This window comes from Wolffia australiana, chromosome 10 (genome assembly GCF_029677425.1).
Source record: "Wolffia australiana isolate 7733 chromosome 10, ASM2967742v1".
NCBI classification, from domain to species: domain Eukaryota; kingdom Viridiplantae; phylum Streptophyta; class Magnoliopsida; order Alismatales; family Araceae; genus Wolffia; species Wolffia australiana.
Window position 1 is genome coordinate 10,615,485 of NC_135844.1, and position 23,575 is coordinate 10,639,059.

Below are 23,575 nucleotides of genomic sequence, written 5' to 3' on the forward strand. Positions count from 1 at the left end.
ACACTGAGAGGACTCGACATACATTGATAAACTAAAAAATTAGGATTTTAATTTTTTGTTGGTAATTTTGAGTTTAATCAATAAATATAACTTGTACTCACTTGAGTAAATTTATTTAATGATGAGTATAGATCATCTACACATGGAACGGTAATTAGATAATTATTGTTCTTTAAATAGTGATTATTGAGATGAGATACTTGTAAAATACAGGGTCAAAATACAAGAAAATGAAAGGTGAGAAGGTGATAACTAGTTATAAAGTAAGATCATTATAGCAGATAGTGATTTTAGAAGAGTGAGTGCTAAAGAGAATGGGGCGGCGCGAACGAGAAAATACACAGGAGGGATGTGATGAAAGAACGAATCGTGTGAGGGGGATGACAAGTGAGATGATGAAGATATAATGACGTCTGAGATGAGATTGAATGTCAAAAGATGATAAGTTATGGTGGAACGTAGTGATGTAAGCTAATGATGATGTCAAGAAGAACCAATGTAAGGCAAGGAGACTTACCGTAGATCCTTATGTTCTAGGATCAAAGAAATTTGTGAGTGCAGGTAAGCTCCCCTCTTCTCTGTTTCCTCTTCTCACACACCCAAGACACTAAGAACAAGCTTTATGGATCTACAAAGCTCTCTGGCTTTCAATCAGCCCAAGTGTAGGAATAATGTTTAAGGATGAATTTAAAAAGGAATGAAGGCTTAATTTATAAATCAGAGGTCTTGGATGACGGGGTGAAGACCCACAAAATTTTAGCTCAGTCAACCCTCTAGATTGTCACATATCAAACTTTGAAGTTAGACCAATCTTGGCCATCCATTTTTTTTCTCTCTCCTTGTCATTGGCGATGTAGCTTCCTTATTTTCTCTTGTGGTTAGAATATTCGATATTAATCTAACAATAGGTGCAATCACCTAATTTTTTATGATATACTTCTCTGAGAACCCCCATATCTTTGCATAGAGGAAAAAACAAAAAAAAAACAATTTATTAAATCATCATGGCATGGTGGCCCATCGTCGTGTGCAACATCACCATCTTTTTATTTTTGTCTTTATTTCTACTAAATGACAAGCTTATGTGTGTAATTTGTGGTAAAAAAATATAAAAACAAAGAGATTGAGTGATTGGATGAATTGGAAACATGTTTCCATCTGCCACATCAGTGTTGCTTTTGTTTTTAACCAATGCCAGCGTTACTTGTGTGTGCCATGTGTAACGCTGCAAATGATGACTTTTAAGCTCTAAATAAATTGTTTTTTTAATATTTCCTCCCTCATTCATCGCATCACATTTATTTCAATTTAAAATCCATTCATTTTTTCAATTGGTCCACATCACCTAGAAATTTGAAAATATGAAAAGTTGTTGGTCAATGATTGGGCATTATGGCATCATAATTCATGATGCCATAATGATTGCGCTAATTGTTATCAAAAGTTTTGCTTCATTGCAATTTTATCAAATCTAGTGGCAACACATGTCGGGTGGGATTTTGTAAAATCAATCTTAAATCATACAAATGTAATAAGTACATATCCTAACTTAAAAATGAATCTCCATGAATATGATGTAAAAAAATTCATAAAAATATATTAAAAATCATATAATTAATTGATTCAAAATATAATGTCCAAAAAATCCTTAAAGTACCGCTAAATCCACAAAAATCATAACATCACTCTAAAAATAGATTTAATTATTTAAAGCTTGATAACACACATAAAAATTATTTTTTATGCACACAAATAAGCATATGTCATAGAAATAACCAAATAATTTTAGTGTTATCATGCATCCCATACTCCACCTGGTTAGAGGATATTTGGGATAGTGAGAGAGCCCCTTCACGTCTCTTTCACTTTGTAACTTCAATTGATGAAGAACATTATGAAAAATTGGTGGCTCATGAAATTACTTTCTTTTTCTCCGCTACACTGTAGTGTTTACATCAATTAAGGGATATATTTATAGTTTTTACATACAGATCCGAAGGGAAGGGAAATATGAAGCCACGGTCAAAATTTCATCCTGAAAGTCCTTCTGGATTGTTAGATATTAGGATTTAGAGTTGAATCATTATCAGTCCTTTAATTTTGTCTCTCCGTGGACATTTTCTCTTTGCAAGTGTAGCACGGAAATTGAAAATTTGGGAAAAAGTCATAAAATTCATTAAAGATTTAAAGAAAATAATTATTAATTCTTGAAATATATTAGATATATTAATTTCAAAACTTATATAGTTTTTAATATAATCTCAAAATATTCCAAATATATATTTCTAGATAGAAAATAATTTTCTTCTTGAATATGATGTCATAAAAATCCATAAATTTCTAAAAATATCTAAATTTTGCTCGCACAGTATCAAATTTCCTCTCACTCAAATTTTTTTCTCTAAATTTCTCTCCCTCACTCTCTCAAAAAATTTTGTCTCTGTTTCTTTCACTCAAAATTTCTGTCTGTCACAAAATTTTCTCTCTCGCGCTCTAAATTTTTGTCTGTGGATTTCTTTTTCTCACTCTCGCAAATCTTCTCTCTCTAAATCTTGTCTCTCTAATTTCTTTCTCTCACGTCCTCAAAATTTCTCTATCTAAATTTCCGCCCATCTCTATTTTTCTCTCACTCTCTCAAAATTTCTCCATCTGTCTAAATCTTATTATGTCTCTAATTTCTCTCTCTCTAAATTTCTATTTGTCTCTAATTTCTCTCTCACTCTCTCAAAAATTTTCCCTTTAAATTTCTGTCTCTACTTTCTCTCTCTCTCTAAATTTCTGTCTCTCTCTGAATTTCTGTCTGTCTCTAATTTCTCTCTCACTCTCTCAATTTTTTTCTCTTTAATTTTCTGTCTCTGATTTCTCTGTCACTCTCTCTAAATTTATACATATATATATATATATATATATCTCTAAATTTCTGTCTATCTCTAATTTCTCTCTCACTCTCAATTTTTTTTCTCTCTCTAAATTTCTTTCTATAATTTCTATCCCACTCTCTAAAAAATTCTCTCTAAATTTCTGTCAGTCTCTAATTTCCTCCTCTCTCTCAAAAATTTTCTCTCTCTTTAAATTTCTGTTTGTCTCTAATTCCTCTCTCATTCTCTCAAAATTTCTCTTTCTTTAAATTTCTGTCGTCTCTTATTTCTCTCTCACTCTCTCAAAAACCATTTTAGAAAATTTCTGTCTCTAATTTATCTCTCTCACTCTCTCAGCATTCCTCTCTCTAACCTTCTCTCTCTCTTTAATTCTTCTCTCTTTCAAAATTTCTCTCTCACTCTCTCAGCCTTTCTCTCTCTAAAGTTCTTTCTGTTTCTAATTCCTCTCTCTTTCAAAATTTCTCTCTCACTCTCTCAGCATTCCACTCTCTAACCTTCTCTCTCTCTTTAATTCTTCTCTCTTTCAAAATTTCTCTCTCACTCTCTCAGCATTTCTCTCTCTAACCTTCTCTCTGTCTCTCTAATTCTTCTCTCTTTCAAAATTTCTCTCTGACTCTCTCAGCATGTCTCTCTCTAAAGTTCTCTCTGTTTCTAATTCCTCTCTCTTTCAAAATTTCTCTCTCACTTTCTCATCATCTCTCTCTCTAAACTTCCCTCTGTTTCTAATCCCTCTCTCTTTCAAAAATTCTCTCTCTCCCTCTCAGCATTTCTCTCTCTAAACTTCTCTCTGCCTCTAATCCCCCCTCTTTGAAAATTTCTCCCTCTCTCTCCCTCTAAATTCATCTCTCCATCTTTATCTTTCTCTCTAGAGAAAGCTTCATCTTTGAAGAGTTTGAGGATCTGGGTCGACGAGAATGGGGCTGTTCATCCGTCGTGCGGATCTTCTTCGAAGGCTGACAAACTTCTCATCCTCTTCGATCATCCGGGTCGCCTCCAATTCCACCGCTGATTCCCAAAAATACCATTTTTCTCTCATCTCTCCCCAGTTTCAGTCTACGAACTGCTCGAGATTTTGCCAGTCTCTTCCTCGATTTTTCTCCTCTTCTTCCTCTTCGCAAGAGACGGCCGGACCTTCCGTCGTTGACTACCAGTAATTTCTTCCTTTTTCATTCGTTAATTTCTGTTTAGATTACGGTCATCGTTCTTGGAAGCGATTTCTTAAACTGTAATCCGCCCAGGTCCATTCTGGAAGAGGACGAGTTTCACCGCTTGGCGGATGATACAATCCACGGCTTGCAAGAGAAATTTGAGGCGAGTGATTTGGCTGATCTTTTGTTCGATTGATGCGGATTCTTGCTTGCATGGTGGTCTGATTTTTTCGCGGATTATTTCAGGAATTTGGTGATAGTATTCAAGTCGATGGATTTGACGTAGACTATGGGGTCAGAAATTCATTCTTTCATCGTTTTTTAATCTCATCTGTTTTACTATCGAAATCTGTTCTTTTAAGAGAGAAATTGTTGGTCGTATTTGTTTCATTTTCTAAAGAAAAGTTGAATCGCAGAATCAAGTCCTGACCTTGAAGATTGGCTCTCTTGGCACTTATGTTATTAATAAACAGACGCCAAACAGACAAATCTGGCTTTCTTCACCATTGAGGTATATTTCACCTCTGAACGGGAGATAAAATCTTGAATCCGATTCATTATTGTAAAAAATTTAGTTATGACGCTAAGAAATCACAGTAAATTGCTTTTTTTTATTCACAGCAATTGAACAGTGTTTCTCAAACCAGGAAGTTTTTACTGAATAATTTTGTGCAAAGAATCTGATCCTGTTTGAGAATGGATATGCAAAATGTTTATTACTTTCTTCTAGTTTTCGGGCAACCGGTGTTCATCATTGCACTCATTCCTCTGTAATCACTGTATAGAAGTTTTTTTTATCACTGCAAACGAGCAGTGTTTCTCAAACCTGGAATTCTTTTACTGGATAACTTTGTGCAAAAAATCTGATCACGTTTGAGAATGGAAGCCTGATGGAAACGCAAAATGTTGATTACTTTCTTCAAGTTTTCGAGCAACCGGTGTTCATCATCGCATTGATTCCTCTGAATCATTTTTTCAAAAATCAAAAATCCTCTGAAGATAAGGTATTATAAGGGATACAATGATCATGAGACATGAACATCATGCCAGTCCATCTCATACACCAGCAAATGCCATCTGATCGCCTGCCCATATACATTATCGTCTTATATTTTTTCATGCTATTTGAAATCAAATTTCGCATGAAATTCCAATTAGTGCGCCTTTCAAAAGAATCTTTTGTTTTTGATTGCCATTTTTTATACTTTTTTTTTGGTAATTTATCTCGCAGTGGGCCTTCGAGGTTTGACTGGGATGGAACAAAACAATGCTGGCTGTATAGACGGACAAAAGCAGAGCTATTACACCTCTTACAGGATGAATTGGCGAAATTATGTGGCAAACCCATAAATCTCTCTTGAATTATGTAAGCGCCCTCTGTGCAACGTGGGAATTTTCAGGGAAAAAATAAACCCTTTCTTGGTAATCTTAGAAAGAATGTCTTGTTTAGTGCTTATTCCTTTATCAAATTTGCATTCCAGGATGGACTGCATGCAAATGTTGAAATGGACTTTGGAATGAAATGTGTGTAAAACCATGGTGAGTTGACCAAATTATGTGGTAAATCCATAAACGTCTCTTGAATCATGTAAGATGATAAATTTTAGGGAATAAATTAAAATTTTCTTGTTTATTTGAGGAATAATGGTTGTTTTCGTGCGTTCAGTTATGTTTAAAATATATATTTTTTTAAATGATTTTTTGCATAGTTGAATAGTTGAATAGATTTTAATATTGGTTCATAGGTCAGTAATTAGTGAGCCATAACTAGAAGAACAAATTTATTATATGATAATATTTTTTTTAAATTTTTTTAGTAATAAAAATAATCCTACTTGTTGTAAGTATGTTTGGTCAACTTACATTATGGAAGATGTTTGTTGTTTTTCTTTTCTTTCTAATTAACCATGATATCGAACGCTCGCACACTATTGACAACTGGTTGAAGGCCTAAGAATGCTAGATCTGCATAAAATTGCTTATGATGATTACCTTTTTTATTAAATAAATGTCATCTATTTCTACTGAAGTACTCGTGTTATTCAGGCATGGTGATTTCATGTCAAAGATTTACAGTACTGAATGATAGATACGTGTCAGTACGCGTGAGTCATAAATGAATGAAAAATATAATTGTGTGACAGTGTTTGCCTTAATATGTTTTAATCAACTGATGATTTTCCGAATATTTGTTTTGTCCTTTTCTAAATCATCTCCTAATCCATCTCATGCATTTCTATCACCCAGACGTAAGACCTGAAAATTCTAAGAGCAACATGAAAAAAAATGTACTTTCATGATCAAATAAGTGTTTGTTTTTTCATTATATTTGATATTATTTCTAACTCAGTGCTCTGGTCACTTGATCTTCTGCCACTCATATCATAACATTAATTTAGAAATAATTCCCCATGGTTCTTAGAGAAGATTATCGTTATATGTAGCATTTTTCAGATCTCCGTTGATTTCTTAGAATGTTTAATAAAAATAAATGTATTTATTCCAAAAACTATTGAAAATGACACATGAAAATATAGTGTATAAAGTCATCGTAGACTCAGTTTGAGTTAAGTTGTCAATCATGGGTCAGATCCATCACTATGTCGACAAGTTTTCATACAGTCTACTCAGTGAAAAATCCAATATTTACTTTTGTTTGATGTATACACTATTTTTATGTTCAAAACAAGGAAGAGGGTATCAATTTGATAAAACACCAACCAACTTTAATGTGTACTCTGGAAATGGACAACAAAGTAATAAATGTTGTTGTGTGATTGTGATGATTGGTGAGGGGAGTCAGCAAGAGATTATTTTCATAAGAGGGAACAAATTTTAACTTGATGTGAAATAAGGTCATGGAAGAAATAATAACATTTAGATGTAGTTTTCAGGTTGATCTAACTTAGGCATATGGAAAAATGAAGAATTTATGAGACAAGGGGTTGTTATGACTTGATTACTAAGATCATAAATTATTTGTACGGGAGAGTGCCTCTACTGCTGTACCAAACATGTGGAAAGAGTGTTGGCAGGAATGTTTGGCAATAGTATTGGAGACTTTGGATCAAGATGAGGTATGGTAGGTAAGATTTGCAACTGTTTTCAGTAAGTATATAGATTTCACATTATAAAAAAAATAATAAGATAAATTCTTATTGATACTGGGTATCTTTTGTGATACCACGTTGATTCACATATATTAGTGATGAGCCAGGATAATCTCCACAGGATTTGAGGTGTTGTATATTTTTAGGATGATAAATGGAGATGAGATAAGATGGTACTAGATGGGAGATAGAGGGAATCAAATTTGGGAAGCTCCTCAAGTTTGGAGAGACCAAATGGGAATATGTATTCCTTGGATGAATTGATAAATTAAAAATAATTACTCTATGTATATTGCTCTGAAGGATCTAGTTGGGTTTATTAGGCCTAGAAACTTAACAATGAAGGGGGTGAACAAAGGAGTCATGCTAGATTTTTCTTCCCCTTGACTTAAGATGGTGCCCTTGGTTTAAATCTTTCATTTTTTAAGGTATAGAACCTCCTTATTTACTCACTCGATACCTCTGACTCGAGAAAGGTATGGCTATATTCCCTAAAATTTAAGAGAAGGAAAATTTGAGACTCATGAGGAAGATTTTATCTCAGTCAATACAGTGTATGGTCCTTTCTCATGGGTGCATAAAAGAGGATAGAGAGAATACAACATTTCATACCAGGACTTTTTAGGTCCCAATGTTACACACCAATGTATTTTAATTTTTTTGTACTTCTATTGTCACCAAAATAGCCTTAAAACTTCCTAAATTTACTTCCACAAATTATTGCTCTCCCTTTACTCCTTACTATCTAATTTTTATGTAGGCCTGACATCACTCATTTTATTTTTGAGCCCTTGGATCACTCTTTATGATCTGATATCACACATCCCTTTTTAAACATTGTTCTGAATTAAGAATCTGTGACCCTGAATATGGATGTGGCCCTGGAATCACTATTTATGATATGATATCACACTATCCCTTTTCAAACGTGCTATGATTTCAGACTCTATGAACACGAATATGAATATGGCCCAGGGGAATATGGATTAGGCCTTTATTTCCACTATTTTTTGGCATTGAATGGTCACATAAATCAAGATATGGATATGTATGGAGGGACCATTTTAAGCAAGACCCAGGGGCCAATTTTATACTATTATCATTACACTTGAAAGGCGAGCTCTTGGGCCTACACATGGGATTGGTTCACTCAAGGTCGGGCCACTCGAGATACATTCTCCAAATGCATCATATATTTCACTTTCACTCGCAACCTGATATTGCATATCATTTGAAGAAAAAAATTACAATATAAAATAACTAAACTAATTCATAGACCCTAGTGGGGTATACAAAATATATCCAAAATTTTATGATAGGAAAAGTACGAAGATGCATGAAACGAATCAAAACATCAATGGAATGCCTATAAATCACCAACTTTGGGCTATCAGTAATTGATATGACATGTAAATATATATATATATATATATATATATATATATATATATATATATATATATATATCTAAGTGCATGTTATCTTTTAGAATATATGATGATCATTAGATCATATTATTGTAGGGAAGGAATGTGAGGATATTAGGTGATAAGTAAAATTTGGGAATTATAAATAAAAGCATATTAAATTTGATGTTCAACCCCAAATTATATGAAAACTTGAGTGAAATAAAAGTTTAATATTTTTTTATAACTCCTACAATTGCCAGATTCGACCAAGGTATAGGTTTGTACCTTGAGATATGAATTTAAAATGTCTAATGCTTAATTCAAGTTAAATAAAGGATTGAAGTTTCACCTCTGTAACAGAGACTCCACAATACCAAGGACACCATTCAGGGTTTAAAATCATTAACAAATAAATAAATAAGCTCAGTGGTGAGCTTTAGTACTTTACGTAGGCCAAAAAGATTTTTTATAAAAAAATCATATTTATCGATATAATGTTTATTTCAGTTTCAGTGATTTTCAGTGAAGTTCCAACGATGTAATCTATATTAAAGTAAATATATATAGTGATATTTATATTTCTTAATATATATTTTCACTATTAAGATGTGTGTCAATCAGCACTCATATTCTTCCCTTTGATTTTCAAGATCCACAGATTGATGAAATATGTCAGTCATATATTGAGCACGATTTCACAAAAGTCTAGTTTCACCCAACCCTCATTCTGAGCAACTACAGTTGCAGGGAAAGTCATGTCATGGCTGAATTGATTCCGTAATTGACCAACTGAACTTTTTTGATCTAGTTTAGTGCACCCAAAATCTTCTAATTTTTTTATAAATTGTTGCCAACTTGGAGTAGTTTGTACACATTTTTTCCTCTTATTTATTTCCTTTATAAATAGATGAGTCCACTTCTCTCTCACTTTGTGTCTGTATCACTATATCCATTCCCATCCCTCTGGATAACATTCCTCAAATGCATCAATGAAGAAAAAACATAATTTATTGTCACACATAAATAAAACACATCATAAGTATACTTGTATTACAGAGTTCAAATAAAAGAGTAAATGATGCAACTATTCAACTAAAAAAAGGGAAATTTTAAATCCAGAAAAAGAAAACATATCATGGAGATACTTAAATTTATCATAAATTAGTTATGATTTCTAATTTATGTGGTGGAAATGTGGGATTTTATTGTTTTAGATATTTTTTAGAAAAATAATGAGCTAAATAAATATAACTTCATTGATACCATAATGGGTATTGAATAAGATAGTTTTATGAGGAGATATTATTTAATGTCGTTATCTGTCCAAGAACTATCACAATAAGTTCTACATCAATGTAATTTATATTCCATTAAATTCTTCATTATGATAAATGTCAATTTTCTTATTTCCAGTGAACTAGATACTATCACAAACGATGATTCATGGTTTATTAGCATTTGCCAACGTGATTAGAATAATACTTAAATCTATCATTTTACATGATTTAAAAAACCTTAAATTTTACATTGTATTGATATATAAAGGGAAAAAATACATTTAATGATGGCAAAACATATGTAACCTTATTCCTTTATCCATATGTGATAAAATTATTGTACCCTTAGTTATTTTCTTTTAAAATTTAAAATTTTAAATATTTGTATTTGTGTTTACTCTTGTGATGAAAACTCCAATTCTCTCATAATTTTTTTTGTACAATATCTCTTATCCCACAATTTTACCAAAATCCTAAGTATTTCATTAGTCTCTCTTACACAATTTATAGTACATGTCAGTATTTTGACTCGTGCTGTGTTTTCCCTTGAAGTGATCCCACGCTAGAATTAAAGACCTGAGAACTATTTTTAATAGGGATTTCCCACTAGTAAACAACGGTCATATGACTTGTTGCAAATTTTGGGGTTTTTCATTATCATGGTTTGATCAAATATCAGTCATTATAAACAAAACAAATTGGGATTTAAATGTCATTTTAAGGTTCTGATTAATGAAACAAATTTACAAGTATCCTTAATTAGTAAAGTGATCAGGGTTGAACCATAGAGAGAAATTATTCTATCACTTTATTTTTCATGCAGAAATATTTTCTTAGATTTTTTATAACTATTCCTAATTCTTTAGTATTTTTAATGTTTTTCTTAGAATTTATTTAAATGAAAAAATCAGACTAATTAAAATAATTTAAATAAATGAAACAACTGAATATTTAAATTTAATAAATAATTTAAGGATTTTTTGGAATTTATAGGAAAATAAATTATCTAAAAACAGCTGCTTTACCTTCACATGTGATTGGGGCAACAGTTGTTTGGACTTGCATATGATAGTGACAATTGTGAGTGTCATCATGTGGCAATCGGCTGATTTGGGTGGCATTTTGAAATAAAGGAGAAACAATGTAATTTGAACTACAATACGATTATTGAGTTGTGGTTGGTGGCATTTGTGTAAGTAATGAGAGAGAGGATGGGAGAGGAGAGAGATAGAGAGAAAGATGCACAAAAGATTGGGCAGAAAAATGGATCATCTATTTACTTCACCAGTGCCCCCTTTTATACACTTTAAACAAGAGAGAGAACAGCCTTTCCAACGGTCATATTTTTGAAAAATATGTCCGTTGGAAAGGTTACATCCAGCTGTTTTTCGCAGCTGGATGTCCAACGGTCAGTTTCCTGACCGTTGGAGACTGGGCCTGATGTTAATCAGGCCCAGTAAATATTAGGTCCTTATTGGACCTAATATTTAGCCCTAATGGGCTCCCCACTATTGGGCCCTTAATGGGCCCTTAGTGGGCTCTTATTGGGCCTCTATTGGGCCCTCTCAGTCAGCTGCTCTCAGTTAGGTTTTCCATTATCCCTTAGGGTTATTCTATTACATATACGTGGCCTCTGGCCCATAAGTTAGTACTGCATGATCTAATAATTTGTAAGTTCTGTATCTAGTTTATCTCTCTGTATGCTAATATATCTATAAAGAAGAGCAAAAAAGGTGAGAAATTAGAGTGAAAACTCTAACCTTGTTGTCATAACAATTAGGGTCTGGGATGGCGTTCTTTCTTCTTATTTTACATATTAACCGTGTAAGATCACTCCTCACTCTATCAGATACCCATATGAAAGAGTGGAACCAAGATAACTGGTCCAATAAGGCCACCAAAGATGTGTTTGTTGGAAATATATGTGCCATCCGAGCCAATTACATATTCCTCATCATGTTCAATATTCATTCATATAATATATTCATTATAATGCACATGCAATACTTACAAATAAAGTAAAAAATATACAAAATGACAATTAATAATGATGAAATCATAATACAATGATAACAAATATTTAAAACTGTATTATAAATATTATTAGTCAAAAGTTTTTCGATATGAGCATTGAAATATTCATCTAGAATAATATGATCTAATACAATCATATGATGAGTATGGCCAATCTTGTTGTCATTTACACTTGGATACAAAGGGCATATATCAGATGTTATTTCGGGCATATAACGGAAATGATACTCCATCTAATAATCAATCAGCCTGATTCATGTCAAATTGTGTAAATGGTTCGCATACTTGAGAACAAAGACACCTTGTGGACGGACCATTGTGTTTTGGCAATAACATATGAGTCCCTAATAAAGAGATTCCAAACCATCTTAGCTCAAGTGAAATTATAACTCCATATAGGTAATTATGCGATCAAGATGGGATTGTTTGTCATTGGTATAAGAGGATATTGAGATATAGCTGAATCCCTGGTCAAGGTAGTGGAAATAATAGATAAATTATTCTCTATTGCTTTCGCCACACAGCAATTGTAATTATAATGACCGATTAGGGTTTGATAGTTAATCATACCTTGAGTCATTCAACAGTCTTTCCCAAATGAAGGGTTATGCATACATGGTAAAGGTTCCATGAGAGATTTGACTTACTCCTTTGTATTTTCTTGGGCACTAGGTGTAAATTGGCCCCTAATGGTTGTTAACTTCACCAATCAATTGGGTTAAATTAATCCTTGATTAATTATCTATGAGTTCATGTAGTTAATAATTAAAGTTAGTTTATAAAAAATTTTGGTCATTAAAGTTATTAACTAGAGTGATACACGAGACTAGATACTCTAAGTATGGAGACTTTTTGAAAATTTTCTCTAGAGTATGAATAGAGGGGACATAATCTTTTAGTACAAATGCGAGTCAATTCTGAGTGTCATTCCCTTTCTTCGCTTGATCTTCCCAAGTGCTAATTCTAGCAAGAATGGATGGAAACAAGGTAGGATCTCTGAGAATACATTTCAAGGGAAAGAAGAGGAAATCCCACATTCTCAAGAGCGCATGGATATGTCTAGAGGCTATACATCTAGATGACTCAAATAGATTCGTTAAAGGAACCAAGATAAAAGAATTGGATCCATGAAAAGGTGATTGGATTTATATGTTTAGTTTTAAGATGTTTTTAGTTCATTCTTCCACTAAATAATCAGGTTTGAAATTTATTAGATCAAATCCATAAATCCACTAAATAATCAGGTATGTATCTGAAATATTGATAAGCATGTTTGTAAATTAAAACTTCTGAATTAAATGACTCGTGTTCCCTTTTTGAGTGACCAAATGAAAAATAAAAATATCACTATGTATTTTATGAACTCGTTGTTTCAGAAAATGATAACAACAATAGTGTGTTTTTCAAGCTAAAAATTATCATAAAATATTTAAATCATTTGAGAAGATCCAAACATCATCGTGCGTTACAATTATAACTCCAGTTTTTTTTATCAGTTAAAAATGTAGGGTATAATGTGACCCAAGTATGTTAAATTAAAATTTTTGCATTAAGTTTTGAAAATACGTTCGGAAGCATGATATGGAAAAAAGTATAAAAAAATTCAAGGTAAGGTGACATTATGAATGTTCCATGACGAGAATACAAGTTCAAGATGATCTGACAGCAGAAATCAACCTTACGTTCAAAGGTCAGCGTATACCATAAATATGGATGTATTTACTTTAATATTATGTGCTATTTAATACACATATGATGATTCATTGAGTACAGATATCCATGACCACTCGCATGTGGACTTGGAGTAAGTATGCCCTAGTTATGTTTCATAAGTCATTGACCAGTTTCAAATTGAATTTATTTTCAAAACAGTTCCTTGGACGAATATAGCTCCAGCTAAACTTTCATAAAAATCCTTAAATGCCCTTAGTGTCAATTAAACTTTATTTTAAAGGCACTATTGAAATAACTCTCAAGGTAGTTGGGTTTTCATTATAATCTCAGGTACATGGGGATTCAGGTGTCAGTCACACATATATCATCATCCATGCCAACCCACATTATTATTACCCCTTTCAACCTGTTATATCTCAACTCGAACGGATCAACGGACCTTGAAGTGCACATATACCATGATAACAGCCAATCTGGATAATGATTTAGAAATTTTATTGATTCTTAAAAAAATATTTTCATGTATGGTTTCAGGATCTCCATTTAGAGTTGTATTTTCTCACCTCAAATGACATTAATCATACTTTATTGAAGCAGAGAAAAAATCAAGTTACATCAAGAAATTTAAGAATTATGAATTGCATTTTTCAATGTAGTGGCAATAAATTATAAAAGTGATGGCATACAGAACGACAAGCAAGCACTTTTCAATATTTGTCGAAACAATTAGATAAAAATATCATCAAGGAAATAAAAACAAACCGACCATCCAAAGTGCTGGTTTTCATCTTGTTTAGGTGGACATTTTAAGAACTATGAATCACATATTCAAAGTTGTGGCAATTATTTATAAAAATGAACACTGGTCCCAAGGCCTAGGAGAATCGGAATAGTGAAATATTGGTTTTCATCATATATAAGTGAAAATTTTAAGAACTTTGAATTACACATTAAATGTTGGGGCGATACATTGAAAAATGAATGTTGCTCCAAATAGCAAAATTCTTGTTTTCATCTCAATTGGTTCAGAAACAACACTTTTCTTTAGATCATCATAACATACTTCCACATATCCACTAATAGGAAAGCCATTTCATAACAGATGCCCCTCAAAACCATAACGGATCCACTAATAGGAAAGCCTCAAAACCATAACCTGTGCTGATATCCGAGAAAGTAGCTCTCAACACGAGGTATTGTACCCATCCCAGATCCCCAAGTCTCCATGGTCGTTCTTTTTCACGTCTATCTCACGGCACAAATAATGACCAACTATTATTTTAAAAACTTTATCAAAAAAATAAAACAAAAAACTTTAACCAGGAAATTTAATCGTAATGGATGACCCTCAAAGCCATAACCCATGCTGATATTCGAGAAAGTAGCTCTCGACAAGAGATATTGTACCCATCCCAGATCCCCAAGTCTCCATGGTCGTTCTTTTTCACGTCTATTGCTTGGCATACATAATGACCCACCATGCTTTTTAAAACTTTATCAAAAAAAATAAAATAAAAAACTTTAACCAAGAAATTAAAAGAATAACGATACTGGTTTTCATCTTATAGATTGGAGGACATTTTCCTAAAAAAAAGAAGCATTTTTCTCCAGAATTGGGCCAGAAAAAGGGAGAGTTTTCTGGAAGAGGATCCGAGACCCACCTAGAAAGGATGAAAGGTTCTAGATTGTTCCCAGCAGATGAAGCCTATCAGATAATCCAACGGTCAGCAACGGCTGTCGCGAACCTTCGCTATTTGGGCTCTTCTATAAACCCTCATTCGACAGAACCTCTCTCCTGCCTCCGTCTAATCCCTTCTTCAGTGGCCGTGCTCAAGTGAGAGCTCTTCTCTCTTCTCAGAGCGCTGCCCGCCAACCTTATCCTCATCCTCTACTGTGAGCTCTCTCTCTCTCTCTATCTCTCTCTATCTCCTTCTTCTCTTCACCTCTTCCTTCTCCTTCAACAATCCGCTCCTCTCTGCTCTTTTTGCGTGATGGGTTTTTCTTTTCTGTTGGTTCTTCGCTTGCATGCTTGAGAATTTCTACTCTAAAGCTCTCTACTTCGTCTGGGTTTAATGGGTCGTGGATATTTGGGGGCTTAGAGGTTTATTTGCTCCTCTCGCTTGGTGGGTTTGTTGATTTGGGGGGGAAATCAGTGCCCGGGTTGTTTAAATTGGGTTTTTTTTTGTTGGGTTTGTTGATTTGTGGGGAAATCAGTGCCGGGGTTGTTAAAATTGGGTTTTTTTTTGTTGGGTTTGAGATTTGAACTGTGGAGTGGGTGTTTATATAGCTGGATTTTGGTTTCCAGGTTTCGTAAATGGCGTCTGCTATCAGCACCATGTCACTGGCCTTGGCGGACAACAAGCTCACTGGATTGAGCAGCAGATCAGCTCAGCTGTCCTCTCTTGCTTCAATTTCTTCTTCTTCTTCTCTTAATGGCGAGAGGAAGGGGATTCAACTGCGAAGAAGGTCGTCTGGGCCTGCAATCAAGGCCATGGCCAAAGAGCTGTACTTCAACAAGGATGGGTCGGCCATGAAGAAGCTTCAGGTCTGCTTTTGCTCGAATTAATGTTTTAATTTTTGAATTAATCGATGATAATTAGTGTTTATATTTGGTTGTGATCGGTGGAATGATGTTGTTTTTGTGTTTTTTTTCAGACGGGTGTGAACAAGCTCGCTGATCTTGTTGGTGTTACTCTAGGACCTAAAGGCAGAAACGTTGTCTTGGAGAGCAAGTATGGGTCTCCCAAGATTGTTAACGATGGTGTGACTGTGGCCAGAGAGGTGCTTCCCAAGACATTTCTTATCCATTTTTTCCACTATTTTACCTGTTTTTTTATCTATTTTGTCAATCTTTGTTATTTTCCCAAGAAATTAATGTCATGTTCTCCATTCTCTACCTTTTTCTCTAATTTTCTCCAAATTTCTCTATTCTTCTCCATTTTGTCTATTTTTGTGCGGTTTTTCCATTCTACTCATAATTCTTCATCTCTCTCCAATTCTCACCAAATTTCTCTACTATTTTGTCGATTATTCCCATTTTCTCTACTTCTCTCAATTTTCTACATTTTGCTCCAACTTCCTACGACAGTCTTTTTTCCCTTCTACATTTTTTCATTTATTACTCTTCCATTTTCTTCATATTTGCAAGGTTTCTTCTTACCATCAATGGCTCTATCTGCTCTCTTGGATGCCAAGTTTCTCTTGGAACATTCAGGGGCAGTTTTTTTTTTTGCAATTTGCGTTAATCTGATGCTTAATCTACAGAGTTAGACAGTTTATATCTTTTACATTAATGGGTCCCAATTATAAAATTTGAGAGGTTTATATTAGGTTGAGTTGGAGGACCCGGTGGAGAACATTGGAGCCAAGCTTGTAAGGCAAGCCGCCGCCAAGACCAATGATCTTGCCGGAGATGGTACCACCACCTCCGTTGTTCTTGCCCAGGGTCTGATCGCTGAGGGTGTGAAAGTAAGAAAAAATCCCTCTTTTTCATTCACCATTTCTCACTAACCCAGAAGAATTAAAATCTCATATCTCTCATTTTCTTCTTCTTCTTTCTTCTCAGGTGGTCGCTGCTGGCGCTAACCCAGTTCAGATTACTCGTGGGATTGAGAAAACCGCCAAAGCCCTCATCGCTGAGCTCCGATTGATGTCGAAGGAGGTGAGATTATCGTCAACCATCTAGAATAGGACGTCATCCGACAACGTCAACAACCATTGTCGACGTTGATGAGATGAGATTCTCTTTAAGTAAAATTGAAACGATATGAGTCGTCAACTACATTGTATGATACTGACGACGACGACTGAAGGAGAATTTCTCATCTGTCCAATCCGTTGAGGGATGAAATCCAATCCGTCATCAGTCATCTGTCCTGACCTCTGAATGGGATCGGAATGTAACCTATTTACCGGCTTGCGTTCCGCCCCGTTCCCTCTCGCTTCGTTATCAGATGCCTCTCAATTAATCTGGTTTGTAATTATCCCGCCGCCTTGTCCGTCATCTGTTCCATCCCACCTCTCCTGTGGGAACGGAACGAAACAACAAGCCCTGTTACAGATGACTGAAAGGAAGTCCGTTCGGTCCCGCTGCGTCCGTTCCAGACCATTGTCCTTCGTCTACCCATTAGAGACTTAAGGCAGAGTTTGTATCACAGGTTGAAGACAGCGAGCTCGCCGACGTGGCGGCGGTCAGTGCGGGTAACAACTACGAAGTGGGTAACATGATTGCGGAGGCCATGAGCAAGGTGGGGAGAAAGGGTGTGGTCACATTGGAGGAGGGCAAGAGCGCCGAGAACAACCTCTACGTCGTTGAGGGCATGCAGTTTGACCGTGGCTACATCTCTCCCTACTTCGTCACCGACAGCGAGAAGATGACCGTCGAGTATGAGAACTGCAAGGTCCATATCCTCTCTATATCCTTCTACCTCTATTTTTATCTTTCTCTCTCTATCTCTATTTGTCTCTACATTTATCTCTCTCTATACCGCTAACTCTCTATCTTTTCCTCTACCTATCTCTCTCTATATTTCTACCTCTATCTCTATCTTTAACTCTCTCTCTAACTCCATCTATCACTAGCTCACAAGTGTTTTTCACTTGTGACTGCAAAGAGGATGGTTTCGTCGTTGTCATCATCATCAAACTCATGGACTAATGATGCGTCGTCTGGAAGAGAAGATTGCGTAGAGAGTGACTAAGATGATGAGTCGTCATCATCATCATCATCATCGTCATCGTCATCTTAATTGTCATCATCATCGTCGTCGTCGTCGTCATCTTAATTGTCATCATCATCATCATCATCATCATCATCATCGTCATCTTAATTGTCATCATCTGATCATCATCATTGTCATCATCATCGTCATCTTAATCGTCATCATCATCAGGGACTGCGAACACTATTTGTTAACTATCAATCAATCAATCAATCAATCTATCTATCTCTCTGTCTGTCTGTCTGTCTATCTATCTCTCAACGATGTGCTTCTTCCGTTCTGTTGTGCAGCTGCTGTTGGTTGACAAAAAGATCACAAACGCGCGGGATTTGATCAACGTGCTCGAGGACGCAATCAGGGGTGGGTACCCAATTCTGATCATTGCTGAGGACATTGAGCAGGAGGCGTTGGCCACTCTAGTTGTGAACAAGCTGAGAGGGGCTCTCAAGATCGCAGCCCTCAAGGCCCCCGGCTTCGGCGAGCGCAAGAGCCAGTACCTTGACGACATCGCCATCCTCACCGGAGGTAGAGACACCATGCCCTCTCTTTCATATTTCTAGCGTAAGATCTATAAATAGAGAGATCTAGAAATTGACTGATAGAAGTAAGAGATAGAGAGAAATACAGATATAGAAATAAGTAGAGAGAGGAGTAGAAATAGGAAGGGTAGAACTAGATGGATAGAGAGAGATTGTTGGATAAGAGAGATGGGTATAGAGAGGGGGATTAGAGATGGTTAGGAAGAGAGAATAAATAGGGGTAGGTAGAAATTAAGTGATGGTCAATAGACATGGTCGTTCTGTTCTTTTTGTGCGAATTTGTGCAAATTGTTCGTTCTGTTCGGTTTTCCGAACAGAACAAAAAATAAATTCGAACAGAACATCGCACAGACCCGTGTGCGGTTCTTTTGTTCGCTTTGTGCAAATTTTGTTCTAGTTTTCTGCGAATGTGCGAATTTTGTTCGTTATTGAAAAAGAAATAACAGAACAAAGAACAAGGCTCTGTGCGGTTCTTTTGTGCAAATTTTTTGTTCGTTTAAAACGAATAGAACAGAACAACCATGTCTAAGATTGATGGATATTTAGAGAGAGAATTGAGTTGTTTATGTTCTGTGGACAGCGACGGTGATCAGAGAGGAGGTTGGGCTGAGCCTGGACAAGGCAGACAAGAGCGTGCTCGGGCTGGCGGCGAAGGTGGTGATGACCAAGGATGCGACCACGATCGTCGGAGACGGGACATCGCAGGAGGAGGTGGCCAAGAGGGTTTCCCAAATCCGCAATTTGATCGAGGTGGGATATTTAGGCACACCCATCAAAATCCATCAACCGGGTTCTCTCAAAGATTGTTCCTTTCCTGTTCTTGACTTAAAATTTTACTTGGGTTTGCGCAGGTGGCTGAGCAAGAATACGAGAAGGAGAAACTCAATGAGAGAATCGCGAAGCTCTCCGGCGGAGTGGCGGTGATTCAGGTCGGAGCCCAGACCGAGACTGAGCTCAAGGAGAAGAAGCTCCGGGTCGAAGACGCCCTGAACGCCACCAAGGTCTTATTTTCTCTCTCATCTTTGTTAGTTAGTGAGAGAAAGAAGGAGAGAAGTGATAGAGAGAGATGGGTTTTAGCTGAGATGTGGCTGGTTTGTTTGTAGGCGGCGGTGGAGGAAGGAATTGTTGTCGGCGGCGGCTGCACTCTCCTCAGGCTGGCGGCCAAGGTCGACGCCATTAAGAGTACTCTCGATAATGACGAGCAGAAGGTCCTCTCTCTTTCTCTCTCTACCTCCTTTTCTCTCCCATTTATTCTCTGTTATAATTGCCTTCTCTCTGACCTCTCTCGCTCTTCATTTCATTTCCTTCTTCCCTTCTCTGTCGGGAAGTGTCTTTACTTTGACCTCTCTCTCTCTCTAACTCTCATTCTCTCTTATTTGATTTGAACCTCTCTCTTTTTCTTTCTAACACCTCATTCTCTCTCTCTTCTCTCTCTCTTTCTTTCTCATTTTTTCTCTTTCTTCTCAATACATCCTTATCTCTTTCCCATGCGTTGTAGAAACTCTTTCTCTCTCTAGCCTCTCTCTGCTTGTTCTCTACTCAATCTTGACATCTACTGCTCCTTTCTCTCCTTTCCCTTACCTCTATTATTGAATCTGTGTTGTCCGTGACCTCTCGCAATTTTTCTTTCTTTCTTTTGTTTCTACTTCGACTTTCTCTCACTCTTCTCTTTCTCTATCTTACTCTCTATTACTCTCTTTGTTTCCAGGTGGGAGCAGAAATTGTGAAGCGTGCGCTGAGCTACCCTCTGAAGCTTATCGCCAAGAACGCTGGAGTCAATGGCAGCGTGGTCACCGAGAAGGTAAATCTCTCTCTCTCTCCCAACCCCTTTTATCACTACTTTCTCCCTCTACTTTCCCTCTCTACTTTCTCTCTCCCCTTTCTATCACCTCTTTCTTTCCCTCTACTCTCTTTCTCATGCTGTATCTCTCTCTCTCTCTCTCTTTCCCATGCTCTTTCTCGTTCCCCTTCCCATGCTCTTCTGTCTTTCTCGTCTTCTCCCTCTCTCTCTCTCTCTATTTCCTCATTCTCTTTCTTAATTCTCTTCCCTTTTCTCATGTTCTCTCTCTCCCCTTTTCATCACCTCTCTCTAACTCTTAAACTTCCTTCTCCCGTTCTCTCTCTTAGTTCTTTTCCCTTCTCATGTCTCTCTTCTCTCTTCTTTCTCCCTCTTCCCTTCCTATCACTTCTTCCCTCTCCCTTTTATCACTTGTTTCTCTCTCTCTCCCCCTTTCATTCCCCTCTCTCTTCTCTTTACTTTCTCTCTCCCCATTCTATCACTTTTCTTTCTCTCTCTCTCTCTCTTTCTCCCTCCTTTTTATGACTTGTTTCTCTCTCTCTCTCTCTACTTCATCTCTTTCCCCATTCCCTCTCTTATTTCTCTCTCTATACTCCAGGTTCTGGCCAGCGACAACCCCAAGTTCGGGTACAACGCTGCCACTGGCAAGTACGAGGACCTCATGGCCGCCGGCATTATTGATCCCACTAAGGTATAAATAAGAGAGAGACATGCATGATGATAATGATAATGATTATAGGGAGGATGATGATGATAATGATTATAGATATGATATTGATGATTATAGGGAGGATGTTGATGATAATGATTATAGATATGGTATTGATGATTATAGGGAGGATGTTGATGATACTGACTATAGTGATGATATTGATGATGATGATAATGATTATAGTGATGATGATGATGATAATGATTGTAGTGATGATGATGATAATGATTATAGTGATGATATTCATGATGATGATTATAATGATTATAGTGATGGTGATGATAATGATAATGATGATGATGATGATGATTATGATGGTACAGGTGGTGAGGTGCTGCCTGGAGCATGCCGCCTCCGTGGCGAAGACCTTCCTCACATCTGATGTGGTGGTTGTTGAAATCAAGGAGCCCGAGACAGCCGTGCCCGCCAACCCCATGGATAACTCCGGTATCTCTCTCTCTACACCTCTTTATCCTTCTCAACATCTCCCCCATGACATATTATTCTTACTTGTATTCATCTCCCTATCTACAACTTTCTTTCCCCCATCATTCTTATCTTTTCTTACAATTCCTTCTCTCTGCAACTCATCTCTCTCTACAACTTTTTATCTTTCCCTTGTACATCTCTCTCTCTACAATCCTTGTTCTTTCCTTAAATGCTTCTTCCTACACCTCTTCTATATATCTCTTTACCACTCTTTATATTTCTCTCTATACATATCTCTCTACCACTCTTTATATTTCTCTTTATACACATCTCTCTACCACTCTTTATCTCTCTCTAGTTTTGCTAATGGTTATTTTTACTGTTGACTTGTAGGATACGGGTACTGAGGGGATCTTGGACGTGTCGGCTCGTGATTGGTCAGAATTTATTTGAGGAAATTTTGGTAGGACCTTGTAGAAAATTGGCCTAAATTAGATTTGTAGCTCGGATAATTGGCCAAATTTCGGGTTAAATTCTCTTTTCTCCCGACGACTTTTGCGTTGACCAGCCTTTACTCTGATCAAGTTAGTAATAAACATTTTCTGAATTGCAAGACTTTCCTTAAAAAGGGAGCCATGAAATTAAAGTGGGTATGATTATATTTTAGAGAGAGGGAAGAAAAAGTAATGGAGTTAGTTTCCACCATTCTGCAATGATTTTGGATTATACCGTTCCCTCTTAAATAATGAATAAAACTTGAGCTTCTCATAATAAAGTCAACACAAATCATAATCAAAGTCCTTAAAAATACATGTTTGAAAATACCATAGAAATTGTTTCATAAGATTCTCATAATTAAGTTTAATTTTCTCATTCAGTGAATACCTCTAAAAAAAGTACTACAAAATCTTTGGCTAGAGAATAAATGACCCATCAGATCGAGCATTGGGAAACTGCATTATCACTACGTTCTTAGTAAGTCCAACAGAAACTGCATGTTCTTTATGGCATGAAATATACATTTTAATAAAATTAATAATGTTTTTATTATCCAACTAAAAATGATAATTTTTCTCGCATGTATTGAGAGTGTTTACATGCATTTTTATAATTTCCATAAAACTTATGATGTTCTAGTTTGAATAAACTCAACATTTTAAGATAAAAGTAGTTATGTAGTTTCTATCTCTTCATCTGGTTTTCTCTTTAATCTTTGGACACTAGAGAAGTGGAATCCTACTATTAATGAAAGTGTATTTCAGCCTTGTGGATGAGCCATATGGCATATAAGGTGCATTAATTTTAAGGATGAATCTGATTTTCTTATTCAAACATAAATTTGACATACATTTTTGGTGTTTGGGCTCTGGTCATGATCCATGATCAGAATCATATAAACACAACAGAATGAAACAAACTGAATCAGATCTATAATACTAAAATTAAATATGTGATGAAAGATTACCTTGAATAACATCAGGTACATGATAATCTGGGAACTAGGGATCACCTGTCCCGATACCGGTATCGGATTACGTTATCGGGGCGGATGTTGTACCGGATGTCGGATGACGATATCGGATATCAGTTGCTACAGTACCGATATCCAATATCGAGATCCCTCTCGATGTCGTCATCCGCCTCCGTCTCGCAGGAAGGATGACAATATCGGACATCGGATTTCGATATCCAACATAGAAAGGTTGTAAAAATAAATATAATTTGTTGTAGCTGTCATCGTGAAATAATTTGGAGAGGAAATCCATGGGCTAGAAGGTAAGTGGAGAGCTTTCTCAATAATTTAGTAGCTTGTTTAATAAATACACCTCAGAAATTTCATTTTCT

General features: G+C 35.9%; 2 protein-coding genes across 2 annotated transcripts; both read left to right on the top strand.

Annotated features, from left to right (window-relative positions):
- Positions 1–3,576: 3,576 nt before the first annotated feature.
- On the top strand, positions 3,577–5,660 carry FH (frataxin-like protein). Its single transcript, XM_078582350.1, has 6 exons — positions 3,577–4,029; positions 4,118–4,190; positions 4,274–4,321; positions 4,444–4,538; positions 5,259–5,393; positions 5,509–5,660. Exons 1-5 carry the CDS (start codon positions 3,794–3,796, stop codon positions 5,386–5,388), a joined length of 582 nt encoding a protein of 193 aa, XP_078438476.1. The 5' UTR covers positions 3,577–3,793; the 3' UTR covers positions 5,389–5,393; positions 5,509–5,660.
- A 9,614-nt stretch (positions 5,661–15,274) lies between these two features.
- LOC144708194 (ruBisCO large subunit-binding protein subunit beta, chloroplastic) lies at positions 15,275–22,279 on the top strand. Its single transcript, XM_078581399.1, has 14 exons — positions 15,275–15,424; positions 15,837–16,076; positions 16,187–16,312; positions 16,862–16,999; positions 17,097–17,192; positions 17,689–17,931; positions 18,543–18,777; positions 19,372–19,541; positions 19,643–19,792; positions 19,895–19,999; positions 20,500–20,592; positions 21,188–21,280; positions 21,625–21,748; positions 22,124–22,279. The coding sequence occupies exons 2-14, from the start codon at positions 15,846–15,848 to the stop codon at positions 22,135–22,137; spliced, it is 1,818 nt and encodes a 605-aa protein (XP_078437525.1). The 5' UTR covers positions 15,275–15,424; positions 15,837–15,845; the 3' UTR covers positions 22,138–22,279.
- Positions 22,280–23,575: the final 1,296 nt, after the last annotated feature.

What these genes read in the sequence shown, in the direction of transcription:
- FH (XM_078582350.1), top strand. Translation starts at nt 3,794, where the DNA reads ATGGGGCTGTTCATCCGTCGTGCGGATCTTCTTCGAAGGCTGACAAAC. An exon ending in CCTTCCGTCGTTGACTACCA is followed by an intron (nt 4,030 to 4,117) that starts GTAATTTCTTCC and finishes TAATCCGCCCAG; the next exon opens with GTCCATTCTGGAAGAGGACG. An exon ending in GCTTGCAAGAGAAATTTGAG is followed by an intron (nt 4,191 to 4,273) that starts GCGAGTGATTTG and finishes GGATTATTTCAG; the next exon opens with GAATTTGGTGATAGTATTCA.
- LOC144708194 (XM_078581399.1), top strand. Translation starts at nt 15,846, where the DNA reads ATGGCGTCTGCTATCAGCACCATGTCACTGGCCTTGGCGGACAACAAG. An exon ending in CGGCCATGAAGAAGCTTCAG is followed by an intron (nt 16,077 to 16,186) that starts GTCTGCTTTTGC and finishes GTTTTTTTTCAG; the next exon opens with ACGGGTGTGAACAAGCTCGC. An exon ending in GCAGCGTGGTCACCGAGAAG is followed by an intron (nt 20,593 to 21,187) that starts GTAAATCTCTCT and finishes TCTATACTCCAG; the next exon opens with GTTCTGGCCAGCGACAACCC.